Raw genomic sequence first — 15,772 nt, forward strand, 5'->3', positions numbered from 1 at the left:
CCAGTGGAGAAATAGTGCACAGACGGGTGTCTGAGAAAAGAGAAGACTCAGGGAACATCTATGTCCCTCCTCATCACTTTGCTCCCCTCCAATACAGGAAAGACTGCCTTTGAAGTCATAACATCTAGTGGTTAAAAATGGCTGACTAAAGCCAGTGGACAGAGCTGCCTACAGTATCTAGCTATTTCACTACTTCTCAGAAATGATCATTTGAGATGTGAGACTCTGACGATCTGTCGGCACATGTACAGTATGGTGTCATTCAAATAAGAAAGCTACATGAGTTCAGGCACAACAAGCATTATGCGTGGATATACATGTAGGACCAACACTGAGAAATCTCAAATTGGCTCTATATCAGACTTTGTATATCTGACTTGTGTCTGATGTACTTTTGTCAAATCAATCAATCCAGCCAGAGTTCAGACAGATTGAGACCATTCTCCACTTTGATGTCTTTGCAAATGCTGCAAAATCCTACTTAGCACATGAAAGAGGAGCAGGAACAGCAGCGCGGGCGGAGCAGAGAGGGGCGAGGTGGGGGAAGGGGGCGGAGCAGAGAGGGGCGAGGTGGGGGAAGGGGGCGGAGCAGAGAGGGGCGAGGTGGGGGAAGGGGTGACACTACCAACATTACATAAGGACTGTGTGTCCTCCTCTTTCATCAAAGTCATTTCAATGGGCAAATGATTTTCGGGGGGGGCAGACAGAATACCCCATTTGAGCGTCCCCGTTGGTGATGGATGCACACCGGATTGACTTGACTCAAACGCACTCCTGTGAGCGGCTTCCTTTCAAACAACACAAGCACAGTTGAGAGAGCTGACGCTTAAGAAGAGCCGACGCTTACCTCCAGAAATGAAATGCGTGCAGCGGGCTGCACGGGCTGCACGGGCTAGTGGGGGTGGGGCTCAAGCTCCGGGGAGTGAGGCTGCAAGTTAAATGAAGTGCGGTGAATAGGTGCTCCTTTAACACACACACACACACACACACAGGACACAAGGACAACCCCCCCCACCCTCCCCCCCTCCCTCCCTCCCTCCAGCTGTAACAAGTGCAGCACACTCAGCAGGCAGCAGCATTATGAAGAGCATAACCATCCCCCTTCAAATGAACCAAAATCAGCTTGAAGAAACAGGTCACCAAGGCATTTGTGCGGTTGTGTGAGATGTACAATCAACATTGACAGTGTCTGGGCCTCTAGACTGTTTCATATCAGACTGAAATCCAAGAGGAAAAAATGTAGTTACTGAAAGGCTACAATTAAGTTGAATGGGAGTTTGTGATGATGATGATGATGATGATAGCCACATTTCATCACAACACCTGTGAGATTACACTCCTGTGATAAAAACAAACACTGTGGTTGAAGAAAATATATATATATATATTTTTGCTCTAGACAAAATACTAAAAGCAATGAACAGGTGCATAATGTACTGCGTACAATCCTACAAGAGGAGTGCAACATTTAACTCTTTAAAACTATTTTTGTTTTAATCTCAGTTTGATATTAGGGTTTGTTTGTTTGTTATGTTTTCCTTTTCGTTGTGGTTGTTTTTCCTTCCTTTTGTGACCTTCAATTTTTTTCTTTGACTTACTGAATGTATACATTGTTGTCTATTGATATTGTTTTTTTTATTGTTACATGTTTCAAGACAAGTGCTAATAAAAGAAAAGAATATTTGATTAAAAAAAAACTCTTAAACTATGGTCATTCGGTACAGCTCACTAAGAGCATGTTCATGGATTCAGTATTCTGATAGTCCTCATTACCCATCAAAATAGTACTACTACTAATAATAATCAATACTGACTACTAGTTTAGAGATGAACACCTACACACTGAATAGAGAATTACCTTAATGATTTGTAAACGGAATGTGTGTCTTTGAGTTCCAAAATGTACACAGAACTAATGATATAGAAGGAAATGAGATAGCAAGTATTTTATGTAGCTATTTGTATGTCTGTGTTTCATTCTCTCATTGCATGATTCAAAGCATCAAATGGTGGAAACCATAACAAATGCCTTGATGACCTGGAAAATAATCACAATTAATCTTGTCGTCACAGTTACCATTCAGGTGTGATGAAGGGGAAGAAAAGAAAGCTGTTTGTGTATCGGGGACAAACAGAAGCCTGTGGCTAATGGCTAGTGAGAAGGGGACATCTGCTAAACTAGGTAAACACAGCCTTCGGTGAGGCCACGCCACTGCTTTTCACCTGACTGACATACACTGCCATTTCATCACAACACACTGACGCTTCAAAGGTGTGTCATGGAAATATGTGCACATGTATACTGTATGTGTGTGTGTGCGCGTGCACAAACACACACACACACACACACACACACACGCACACACATACACGTTTTTATGTGCGTGTCAGGCCAGCCAAAAAAGCATGTTGTGAAGCTGCGGCATTCCTTTGCGTCACACATGATCTCTGTCTCTCTCTCTCTCTAACACACAGACAGAATATGCACAGTAGGCTGGTGCTGGCTAGCTGCAAAGGATTTGACATCAGACTTCAGATGATGCTGCTGCTGCTGCTACTGTATTGCTAATGCTAATGCTAACGCTGCACAAAGCTCAATGGAACAGTGATCTGCAACACATACTGTATGATGCAGAGACAGAGGAGGCTCCCCGCTGCAGAGGAGCTGTCACTAGGAGGAAGGAAGGGAAAATACTCACTCTAGCGTCAGCCCAGGAATCCTCAGCCTCTCCCGCTGGGCTTTCATGACTGCGCCGTGCTCCTTTGCTCTATTGTGGACATGATATACGTTCACACGCTACACGCCTGCTCTCCCCCCCTCCCTGCACTAACACTAGCTGCCTGCTCTCCTCCCTGCACTGACACTAGCTGCCTGCTCTCCCTCCCTGCACTGACACTAGCTGCCTGCTCTCCCTCCCTGCACTGACACTAGCTGCCTGCTCTCCCTCCCTGCACTGACACTAGCTGCCTGCTCTCCCTCCCTGCACTGACACTGGCTGCCTGCTCTCCCTCCCTGCACTGACACTGGCTGCCTGCTCTCCCTCCCTGCACTGACACTGGCTGCCTGCTCTCCCTCCCTGCACTAACACTAGCTGCCTGCTCTCCCTCCCTGCACTGACACTGGCTGCCTGCTCTCCCTCCCTGCACTGACACTAGCTGCCTGCTCTCCCTCCCTGCACTGACACTAGCTGCCTGCTCTCCCTCCCTGCACTGACACTAGCTGCCTGCTCTCCCTCCCTGCACTGACAGTAGCTGCCTGCTCTCCCCCCCTGCACTGACACTGGCTGCCTGCTCTCCCCCCCTGCACTAACACTGGCTGCCTGCTCTCCCCCCCTGCACTGACACTAGCTGCCTGCTGCCCCCCCCCCCCCCTGCACTGACACTGGCTGCCTGCTCTCCCTCCCTGCACTGACACTAGCTGCCTGCTCTCCCTCCCTGCACTGACAGTAGCTGCCTGCTCTCCCCCCCCCCTGCACTGACACTAGCTGCCTGCTCTCCCTCCCTGCACTGACACTAGCTGCCTGCTCCCCCCCCCCCTGCACTGACACTAGCTGCCTGCTGCCCCCCCCCTGCACTGACAAAGGGCCAAACCCAGCCGCCACGGAGCAAAGAGGTGGATTACCTCACTCTCTCTCTCTCTCTCTCTCCGCACAGAAAGCGAGAGGGGGGCCTGCGGAGGGCACGGAGGCAGGACTAATACCCCGTCATCCCCTCCCCTGATACACGCCCCCTACTCCTTCACAAACACACCCCCAACCCCTCCCCTGATACACGCCCCCTACTCCTTCACAAAGACACTCCCAACCCCTCCCCTGATACACGCCCCCTACTCCTTCACAAACACACCCCCAACCCCTCCCCTGATACACGCCCCCTACTCCTTCACAAACACACCCCAACCCCTCCCCTGATACACGCCCCCTACTCCTTCACAAACACACTCCCAACCCCTCCCCTGATACACGCCCCCTACTCCTTCACAAACACACTCCCAACCCCTCCCCTGATACACGCCCCCTACTCCTTCACAAACACACTCCCAACCCCTCCCCTGATACACGCCCCCTACTTCTTCACAAACACACCCCCAACCCCTCCCCTGATACACGCCCCCTACTCCTTCACAAACACACCCCCGACCCCTCCCCTGATACACGCCCCCTACTCCTTCACAAACACACCCCAACCCCTCCGCCAGCTGGTGACTCGCTGCACAGCAGAGCGGTGTGCAATAAATACAGGATGCTTTCACAGCCTTCTACACGCCGTCCCCTTCACCAGCATCCACCACCGCCACCACCGTGCACTGCCACCAGAGGGCTGATGTCATCATAAAAGAGAACATAATGCACCACTACCTGTCAGTCCAAGTCAGACAACATGGCAGACAGCAGAGCAGAGTGCGCACACTTTTCTCCCTGTACTGTATTTTTCACACCGTCAATACAGTCATCAAAATAAGGCAGGGGAGCTAAAAAAATAATAATAATAATAATTTACAACACATGGACCGTTTCACCGAAATTATGTTGCTAGGGAACAGTTTGGACTGTAGTTGTATCCCCTGTGAGCTATTGTATTAGCAAACACTGCACCAGGACGTAAGCTCGGGTCAATTCAGAATGTTTATGTTGTCAAGTTGAGACGGTCTATAAGCTTCACAGGTAGGTTCACAGGTAGGACGCATGACATCTTTGTTTGTTGCTAAATTTGGGCGGAGGAGTGAAGCCCGGAGGAGGAGTGATAAAGCATGATGAGGCAGCAGACCTTCCACCAGGCCCCCTGCAGGCCTTTACGGCGCCCCAGAGGCTCGCACTTATTCACAGGTAACATCCTCCATGACAGCTAGCATCCGCCCTTATTGTTGCACACATCGTATGCCACCAGGATCCCAAGCAAAGAAGAAGAATCAGCGACTAAATCAGTGGACATCTTTCATAATCATAACTTAAGCATGAACTATGAGAAAATAAGAATGAGGTTATTGAGAGACTTGGACAACACAATACATGGTATGACTGAAAATGTGTAGTGTTTGCAGTTCAGCTAACTGCAACAGGAGAATACAACCTTCTCTGTGCTGCTGAATGCTACTATAGCTTAGCCATACTCTCGGGTACATGATGGTGCTTTTCTAAGCCTGACACGACAGAGTCGGAGAGCACAGAAAGCAGGGCAGACCAGACGGATAACACTCAGCTGCTGCCTCACTCCAGCACACCCATTCATTCTTTAGTCCCACGAGGAGGTTTGAGGAGCAAAGAGGCATCGCAGATGAAAACACACACTACATCAACTTCCAGGCCAGTTGTAGCTGAGGCAGAACGAACTGGAGCAGAAGAAGAGAGTATGCAAAGCTGCACAGTGCCTATAGGGCGGGTCTAGAGTCGGACACAGACCAGGAGCGGACGACACGGTCTAAAAAATAATATCCTGATATGTTCAGGTATTTTGATGATACGTTTTGAACTTCTGAAAATGTATATTTGAAGGGATGGTTCACATGTTTAAAGCCTAGTCCTATTTGCTGCTTACCAACGATGGTGTTGACTGGTCGAGTTCTTTCTCAGCACAATCCATGCTGTTCCCCATAGTAGCTCTGGAAAGTTTGTCAAAAAGGACTGCAAGGTCAATAAGGTCACGCTCCTGTGTGTACTAGGGCTGGGTCGGTTTGAAAATTTTAAAACCGGTTCGATATTGCCGTCTAAACCGGATCGAACCGGTATACCGATTTTTTTTGTAATTAAAAAAAAAAAAAAAAAAAAAAAAAAAAAAAAAAAAAAATTCCAAGCAGGGCTCCCAAGTGTGGCCCATAACTGTCTGTAGTGCAACTTCAGTCCACCTGATAGCGATAATACACCTCTAAGCTGGTATTGTCAACCAGCAATGATACTGAATAAAAAGAAGCAGGACACCTGTGTAACAAACACCCTGTATTTATTTCTCATAACTATTCAGCTCAACTTTTCTTCTAAACATCAAAATAATAAATGAAATAAGACTTCTGCCTATAGTGCAACTTGAGAAAAAGGCTAATAAAAACACAAGCAGTGCAATCAGAATGGATTGGCTTACAGCTGAGCTGCCTTATAAACTTCAAAACTCACAAATTCACACAATATAGGGCCTAGGCATGGGTCGGTTTGAACATTTTGAAACCGGTTCGATATTCCCCCAAAAAACGTATCAAAGCGGCTGCAGTTGGTGGCGATAATGCACCTCTAAGCTGGTATGCTGCCAACCAGCACGAACACTGAATACAAATAAGCAGAACCTTTTAACTGTAACAACACACTGTTTTTATTTCTCATAACTATTCAGCTTAACTTTTCTTCAAACATCAACATAATAAACAAAATAAGACTTTTGCCTACTAGTGCAACTTGAGAAGAGGCTAATACGAACAATAGTGCAATCAGAATGGACTGGCAAAAAAAAAAAAAAAAAAACATAAAAAAAAAAAAAATTTTTTTTTTTTTTTTTTTTTTTTTTTATTAGGTTTTTTCGGTTTGCACGTGATCAAACCGGTTTGGGCTAGTATACCGAACCGAACCGGTAAAACCGGAAATCGACCCATGCCTAGTGTGTACACGCTGACTGAGGCTGAAATGTCCTCCACAGTGCACACACACACACACACACACGCACACACACACACACACACACACACACACAGTACATTTCAGTGAGCTTCAGTCAGCTTGTACATACAGGAACGTGACCCCATTGACCTTGCATTTGTTTTTGCCCAACTTTCCAGAGCTGCTATGAGGAACAGCATGGATTGTGCTGAGAAAGAACTCTACCAATCAACATCATCGGTAAGTAGCAAATAGGTCTAGGCTTTAAAAAAATGGGAACTATCCCTTTAAAGAGAACATTAGATGTTCCAGCTTGGAATATGAGTGTAATAAGCGTAGCGTACTGTTGTTCAAGTTGAAAGAGTTATTTTATAAATGAAAGCAGTCGACTTTTGTTTTTATATTTTGACATTTTAGGATGTGTATGTCAACAATAACAAGAACAAAAACAACCCTAACCCCAACAAAACAAGGAGGAATTCGCAATAGCTGCGATCCTACTCTGCCTCTGCCACCCTGCATTTCAAAATGTGTTTTGGATTCAGTTTGGCACTTGTTGAGGATTGAGATGGGCGTGTTTCTGTCCTTTCTACCCATTTAGAAATTAGTCAATACATTTGACATTTGCCGGCCACACCGCCACTGTTGTCAAAAAGGCCCAACAGCGAATACACGGACTCAGACGCCTGAAGAAATTTGGGCTAAGGCCAGAAATCCTTACGGACTTCTACAGAGGCACCATTGAAAGCCTGCTGACTGGCTGCTTCACCACCTGGTACGGGAACTGTACCACCATGGACCGCAGGGCGCTACGGAGAGTGAGACGCGCGGCCCAGCGTGTAACAGGATGTGAGTTGCCAGAACTGCATGAGCTACATAAACAGCAGTGCCTCAGGAGGTCCCTGAAGATCATCAAAGACACAAACCATCCCCACAACAGCCTGTTCTCCCTGTTACCCTCAGGGAGAAGATACAGGGTTCCAAAAGCACGCACAAATCGCTTGAGGAACAGTTTCTTCCCGCAGGCCACGAGACTCCTTAACATACACAAATAGTGAAGTAGCCGTACTGTACCGTACTGTAGCTGCTACCATTACGTTAGCCTGGGTAAACCCATCCCCCACGTGACCTGCTCTCAGACCTGTTCTCAGTCACTATGTGATAGTGACTGGGAACTGAGAGAGCAGGTCACGTGGTGGCTGGGTTTACCTAGGCTACCATTACGTATGTCTAATGTTTAATTGTATGTTTAATAAGGAATATGCTATTTGCACCTGTATGTCAAATACGCCGAATTTAAAACGCAGAGTTTAATTGTATGTTTAATAAGGAATATGCTATTGGCACCTGTATGTCAAATACGCCGAATTTAAAATGTTTAAGCACGTTTAAAGTATGCACACGACATGTGCACCTATGTGCAGTGAATATGCCACTGTCTCTGACTTGTCTTATCATTATACTGCCTTATTGCTTGTTGTGTCTCTTGTTGTTTTTGCACTCAAATGCCCTGTTATATTTGTACTATGTTGTAAACGGAGTCCACAGCACAAGAATTTCACACGTGGTACTTGTACCATGGAGTGACAATAAAAAAATCTTGAATCTTGAATCTTGCACCAGGCCTCAAGTACAACAGTGTATATGTGGCAAGCTCAATTAATCTGACATTTTGTCTGGGTCATTTCTCATAGGAATTTTGGGCGTTCAGCAATTTTGAGCGTTTGACTCACAAAGCTTTTCATAATGTGTGTGTGCTGCCTCTGAGGTCATAAATACAAAGATGGTGAAAAGGATTTGGTCTTGAACTTTCTTTCACTCGAACTGACTCACAACACACTTTGCAAAGCACCATCTCTTTGCTATCAATTCTTTAGAATCGAATCCACCTCCAAGCAAGTGGGTTCATGTAAATGAATGAAGTGTTCGTTAGCGGCGCATGTCGCCAACACACAGGAGGTGAGTTATTATTTCAACGGACATGGAATTTTCATTTAAATGACACATGTAAGAATCTTTTTTTCACTTGTCCCTTCAGATGGTTTTCGCATAGCCTGGTAAACCAGCCGGTCACGTGAACTCACATTTCATTTCGTTCTACCAGACCATCTGGCCTCAGGATTTCACCCAGTGTTTGCAGTGAGCGGGGGTTGGGCGGGTGTACTTGCCTTGACTAGGGATGCACGATATTGAATTTTTGATTCCGATACCGATATCGATAACTTCTTGCTCCTCAAGGCCGATACCGATACGATAACCGATAATATATATATATTTTTTTTATACATATTTTTTCCTGTAGTTTTTGTTTTGACCTAACCAGATGTATAAATGACATGAGCATTACTACTATGAACAAAACAAAGCCAAGAGAACAGTTTTGACTCTTCAAATAAAGTGACTACGGTATTTATTTTTCAAAATAAATATAATAATCTGAGTCAACTGCAATATGTCAAATTGTCAATGTGTTTCCTTGAACAATAAATGAAGAATACCAACAACTATTTGTGTGTGTGTGTGTGTGTGTGGGTGTGTAGGTGTGTGTGTGTGTGTGTGTGTGTAACATGTAAACATTTTCGAATAGTAAGGCTCATCACTCTCAGTGGTACAAAAATAAAGGCCTATAGAACGGTTGCAATTAGCAATTCTTAATAAGCCAAGGATTCAAATTAAATACTGACAGGACAGTCAGACCTGTCTCTACATGTAAACAAAACAAATTGAAAAAGTGCATTGACTGCATTCCTTTCCTATTTCCTTACAGTAACAAAAAGCAAAGCTACTGAAACAAGTTAAACATTTCTGTAACAAACTGAAAGTGCAGTCCTCCTCACAGTAAGAAAAAGCAAATAACTTAAGGTACTGAAACTTTCTATGTAACAAACTGAAAGTGCATCACTCACAGTATAACAGTCATTTTACAGAACAAAGGATTGTAATCCATAATATGACAGGTTTTAACGGTTCTATTTTTTCTCAATTGAGAGAGAGAGAGAGACAGAGAGGAGGGGGGGGTTTGGCCCCGCATCGCTACTCTTTTTCGACTACTTCTACTTGTTTTAACTGTGGGTGGATCAGTGGGAGATTTTTTTTTATGAAGAGGAGCTTCTCTGCCTTATCGCATAGCAGACAGTCGGTTTCTTTTCTCCGTCATCACGTTTCGAGCGGCAGAAAACAAGCGTTCAGAGTCAACACTGGTGCATGGTGCTGACAGATATTTACGAGCAAGCTGAGACAGTCGCTCGTAACGGGACTGGTTGCTCCTCCAGTATTCAAGTGGGCAACGGTTCAACTGAAGGGTGGGCTCCAGATAGGACCGGAGCTAACAATAAAAACATCTTTATTTTTTCAAACGCCTTGTCGATAGGTACAGTCCCCGCCGGTTCCTTCCTAGGCTTCTCAGCTTCTTGAACCACTTTCGCTTCCTCGTATGCGTTTAACACACCATCGTAGCGATGGCGATGTTTCAGGTGACTTATTAATGGATGTGTTGTAGCTCGATGCCTTTTTCCCTCCTCGTGGAACTTCTGACTTGCATTTATTGCAAATGGCAAGCGAAGCGCTTTCCTCAGAAACTTTAAAAAAGTCCCAAACTACCGACGCTCTGTTGCTCAGCCAGCGTGCACTGCTGTTGTTCTGGGACGTTCAGGCCATTACGTCATCACGCTGGAGAGAGGGAGCGCTGGATTTGTGGAAAAACAACCCCTTCCTAAACCACACACAATCACTGATACCATTGTACTGGTAAAATGGGAGGGGCCTACAAAAAAACAAACGCCCTCATCCCAATCCACCCACACCGCAGTTGTTTGACCAAAAAAAAAATATTATATATTATCGGAGCTATTAATAATGTTATCGGATTTATCTGAATGACGTCATAATTGTTGATATCGGGTCCGATACGTATCTGTCCGATAACTATCGTGCATCCCTAGCCTTGACAGACAACTCCTTCAGCCAATCAGCGTTGGATCATCCAGTCAAACACCAATCCACTCGGGAGAACGGCGAAAACATATTTTCCGCCGAGAAACTGTTTAATCTCAACGAACGTTGACGTTAGTCCTCAAGGCGGACAGGCAAGGAGGCAGCCATTATTGTTTTGCTAGCAGCATTCCTGATTGGCCAGTCACGATGTCTTGCAAACTACAAGGCGGGTCGCTGATTGGCTCGTACGCTTTGCAGTTCCTGCAGAAGCCCTCCCGGGGCTTGAGGCCAGACGGTCTGGGAGAACAAAATGAAATGTGAGTTCACGTGACCGGCTGGTTTACCAGCCTAGTTTTCTCAGGGCTTCTAAATATCAAGCCTCTCCAATGCCCAATACTACCTGCTTGCTCCCAACTTTCCAACTCCTAAGAACAAAAAGACAACAATGTCTGTTGTCAGATAGATGGTCTCTGTGAATAGATAAACCCGGCTTTTACTGTCAATTCAATTGTATTCATCTGGCTCCCAAGATGACAGCCTCAAATTAATCATAAAGTCAGTATTTTATCATCATCGATGTGTAAAAATCACTGGAAAAAGTCATGCTTTCCTTCTATTGAGCAGCACCTTAATACAACACATGTCCTGACCTATATGCAACAGAGAAACTATAATATCAAACAAAGTGTTGGGAACAGCATCTGTTAGTCTTTTTTTTATTATTTTTTATTTTTTCCCCATTTTCTCTGCAATTATACTTGGCCAATTTATCCCCATGCTGCCCTATTGGCTGCCCCGGTCGCTGCTCCACCCTCTGCCGATCTGGGGAGAGCCGAGACTAGCACCATGCTCCCTCCCGACACATGCGCAGTAGCCAGCCGCTTCTTTTCACCTAACGGGGAGGACGACTAGGACGACGTAGCCCGTGGGAGGATGACGCTATTCCCACCAGTTCCCTTTCACCCCGACCAGGCCCCTCGACCGACCAGAGGAGGCGCTAGTGCAGCGACCAGGACTCATAGCATCTGTTAGCCAGCCCACGTTCACACCATACGCCGAAGCAACGCTCAACCTACGCTGAACCCACAAGTTTCATTTCGGCGTCCTTGTTAACACATTGAGTGCCACAGCGCTTCAGTAAAATTGTCTGGAGCCTGTGCCAGATTCACTTCCATTCAGTTGAAAACAGCTATAGAATTTTTTCTATTAGGGCTATATGAACAGGGCTGTACTCTAATGAAACATTGGACACTCCTGCTTCTTTCAAAGAAGAAATTTTGTTTCTAGACAGTTCCATTATGAAATGACAGCCTCTGAAAGAAGAGCACTTTCAAGGGTTTTCTGCTGTCTTTTTTTACTTTTCAAGATAAAGTCACTTTTATGAATACTTTTTGCACTCTAATTTCGAGCACATTCACTGACTCTGGCTAATGTTTTCTGATGTGGTGACATGGTGTGGTTCTGTGCGGCCTGCGTGCCTACGACCTTAAATAGCAGAATTATGGAATAATATGAATTATGATTTTAGGACGTCCACAGACGTCCTTGGCACTCCTCATTACTTTTTTTTAGGACGTCCACAGACGTCCTTGGCACTCAATGTGTTAACAGGCGAGGCCGTTCACACCAGCCGCATGCATGCCTTGCTTAAGCCACGCTCGAGCACGCTGAAGTCACGCTGAGGCGATCGTTCAGGATTCAGTTATATTTTGGTGAAGCTGCCAAGCATGAAGTCAATGGAAGTTGTGGGCGGGGTCAAGCCGCGCCAAGCGAGGCGCTGAGAAAAAGAGAGTGCTTCTTGTATTAAAGGACTGTAGAGCAGAATCTGAATTGAACCACTCCCTCTTCAATATCCTGTTGTACGACGAAGGTTAGTTCCTTGAAAAATACATTTTTTGCGATGCTGCTGAAACACAGGCATAGCATCTAACATAAAGGTAAATTCAATGTGCTAAGAGTATCTTGCAACAAATGATACGCTATGATCTATTTTCAGTTTTAATTGTATCCAGCAAAAGACTTCCAGCTATTAAGGTCAGCCTATAAATAGGTTCCAATAAAGCCAGTGACTCGAGTTGAAAACAACTCTACAAGTCATAGCCTTAATAACCAACAAGAGGAATACTTTGTCTGGCAAATGACAAAAATTGGGCAATATTTATGTTACTCGATGATGCCTTCCAGGCCCCTTTGTCCTTTTCAGAAAAGGTGACAGAGATGCTTCCAATCTTCTTGAAATGAAAAACAACAACATTGTGATGAATATGAGGCAGTAATATGAACTCTGCCATGTCTGAATAACATTACTATAGTTACTAAGCTCTCTACACTCTAGAGAGGCTCTATGTCTCTAAATATAAATGGGTACAGTTGGTGCTGATCTGCTCAGCCAGTTATTAGTGGTTCACCTCTATTAGTTCCTACTCTGCTGGGGTGACAGCGAGGGCAGCGTGGTGTCACGGTCAAATCCCCATCACCATAAAACATGTATTCACACATGGCTTAATAAAGCTTCATCTAATCTGGATCTCTTATACCAAAGGCCATCACTGATGACCTACATCACACATGGGCAAAATGCGGCCCCATCTCAATCAACATCCCCAAAGAAAAAGAAAACAATAAAAACAATAAAAGGCAGAATTATGCTAATAAATCTCATCTGCTACAGCCATTGGATTTGTATGACTATTATATCGGGAGATTAGAGATCACCAATCACAACGGGACAGAGGGTTACAAATAGGGAGACTCCCACGAAAATCAAGAGTGTTGGCAGGTATGATCTGATCTCCAATGCGTGGCCCTTCGCTTACTTGATGTAAGTCAGTATGGCGCTCTGGAAAAAAATGTTGCCCCCCCCGACACATAAATCTGAAGTATAAAACACACAAACCCAACCTGATATTTTTATTGGCTGCACACACCCTGGTTATAGTCTCGGCTCCCAGACGATTGGAGATCTCCGCTGACCAATCGTCTGGGAACTTCTTGACAAACCTACGCCCCCCTTTGTCACGTTACTGGAAATGATGCTCTCCCCGCATTATCCTTCGTAAACAAACTGGAGATACAGAGAATCACTTTGTAACACGGAGAGATCCTTTTAAAAACATTGGAAATGGATGTCCCGACGTTACATTATTTGATTACGTTTTATCCGTTTCAAAGCACACAACTTCTGCATGTCACCGCCCCTTGCTTGTTTCATTGATTGATTGATTGATTGATTTTATACAATACACCAACAAACATACAGTATACAATAATTCATCAGGATATCACAATAAAGTTGTTAAAATGATTTCTATTGTAGTCCTGAATTTTTTGCACGAAGGGCCGCCCTGAAGACTCTGGATTGGTTCTGCAGCGCAGTTTGCTTTACTCTCTAATTGTTTCCACCCAGTTTCAGCCACGAAAGCCGGGAGAAAGTTCTCAGTCTCTTGAGCAAAGCAGATAGAGACTGAGAACGGAGTCTACCCTGGTTAAGATGGCCAGACTCTCTTTCTAATTATTTATTAGAAATTAATTATTTCAAACCACAATTGCACTTAAAATACATTGTGCATGTACCGTAAATTCCGGACTATAAGACGCACCGGTGTATAAGCCGCGGGACCAAAATTGACTATTTTTTTCTTCTATAAGCCGCACCGGTCTATAAGCCGCGGGTGTTTTGATGTTTAATTACCATATGAAAGGGTTCGTGCACAGAGAGGAATGTCGGGAAAGCGATGGCTGTTTGGGGAAGCTCCCATTTATTAACATTTCAACAAAACAAAACAAAAGTCAGGTCACTAATCCCCAGACAAAATCACACAACAATAGGCTATATGTGCAGCAAACCTGTAACCAGAGAAGTCAAGTCACTAATGCTCGTCTTCCTCTTCTTCCTGCGTACTGAAACCACCAAAGTCCTCATCTTCAGTGTCGGAAACGAACAGGTTCAGGGTGGCTTCGTCAACCACTCTCCTCTCTCCTTCATTGTCACTCAAAACCAACGAACTCCTCTTCATCTATAGCTGTGTTTCCATTACAGTTTTTCGCAAAAGAATTGCGATATTTCTACAACTTCGACAATGTACAATTGCGACTTGTAGGCGTTTCCATTGAAGTTGCGTTTGAGTGATTCCCCGTTGCAGCAGCTGCCACAGTGATTACGCACGGGGATCTGCCCCATATCCCGTCCCCTGCATGCTCAAATCCAACCAATGGTCAATGGAAATCCCAACATGAAGTTACAATGCATATAAACGAGCCTGATTATCAATTCAAAAGAAAATGAGTCGCAAAATGTTGCTGGCTGCGTGAATGCAGTCAGCGCGACAGGCAGAGGAAAAAAGGTAGCCTAATAGCCTACAACTGGTCCGATTTAGAGATGGAGGGGGGAAAAGGCTGATTTGGTTCTATAATTGCACCTGAAACGTGTGCAATGTATTAGCCTACTCACAGTCACTGTATTCACTTCAGACAGCACCACCGCACCAGTGTGTGCTTTTCATCCTCTCATCTCGCCGCTGTGCCAAATGCGCGCACACAGGCAGCCTGCTGTCACCATGGACCGATTTCTGCCATTAAACATTATCTAATTTGCCCGGCTACGCTTTTGCACAACACTCGTCTTTCTGCTAGGTAGCGTTGCTTCAAAGTTTTCCACTTGCTGCGGAGGTTTTGACACGGCTATCGAACCTTACTTACCAAACTTATTTTCCGCTCCTTTTCCAAGGGATAATATGGGTCACATGACGTGCAAATGCGAAAAATGTGTTTCCATTACACTTTTGCGATAAACTGCTATATCGACACGTCTGAAAAACCACCTCATGATCATCTACTGCTCGTTCTCATGCTGTCGAGAACGAGCAAAGCTTTTTTTTGGTGAAAGAATCCTCCAGGGCGCTTCTTGTTAACAGTCCGAGTGAGTGGCAGGTCGAACGTCAAAGGCACTTCATCCATATTTATGATCTGCTCCGGTTCGATGGAATATTCCTTGATCTTCCTTTGTGTGAATTCGCCGAAGTTTGTGATTTTCTCCTGGTAGTCGGGGGAGGGAGTTGATGGGCTTGTGGCCGTTTGCTTACCGTAATTACCATATGTAAGTGGTCACGCACAGAGGGGATTGTCGGGAAAGAGATGGCCGTTTGAGGAAGCTCCCATTTACCGTATTACCGTAACATTTCAACAAAACAACATAACACAACACCACCGTTGTTTATTTTTACAGTGCACACAGTGTCCGCGGTGTGGTGAAAAGAGGG

At 45.0% G+C, this 15,772-nt stretch overlaps 1 protein-coding gene across 1 annotated transcript in view; it reads right to left on the reverse strand.

Annotated features, from left to right (window-relative positions):
- Positions 1-15,772, reverse strand: part of mast4 (microtubule associated serine/threonine kinase family member 4) — a gene marked incomplete at its 5' end in the record, with an annotated part of 136,998 nt that overhangs the window by 65,431 nt on the left and 55,795 nt on the right. Inside the window, one exon of the mRNA XM_083641096.1 lies at positions 848-928. Within this exon, the coding sequence (XP_083497222.1) occupies positions 848-928 (81 nt within the window). The remainder of the gene's footprint in view (positions 1-847; positions 929-15,772) is intronic.

This window comes from Poromitra crassiceps (genome assembly GCF_964638095.1).
Source record: "Poromitra crassiceps genome assembly, chromosome: 8".
NCBI classification, from domain to species: domain Eukaryota; kingdom Metazoa; phylum Chordata; class Actinopteri; order Beryciformes; family Melamphaidae; genus Poromitra; species Poromitra crassiceps.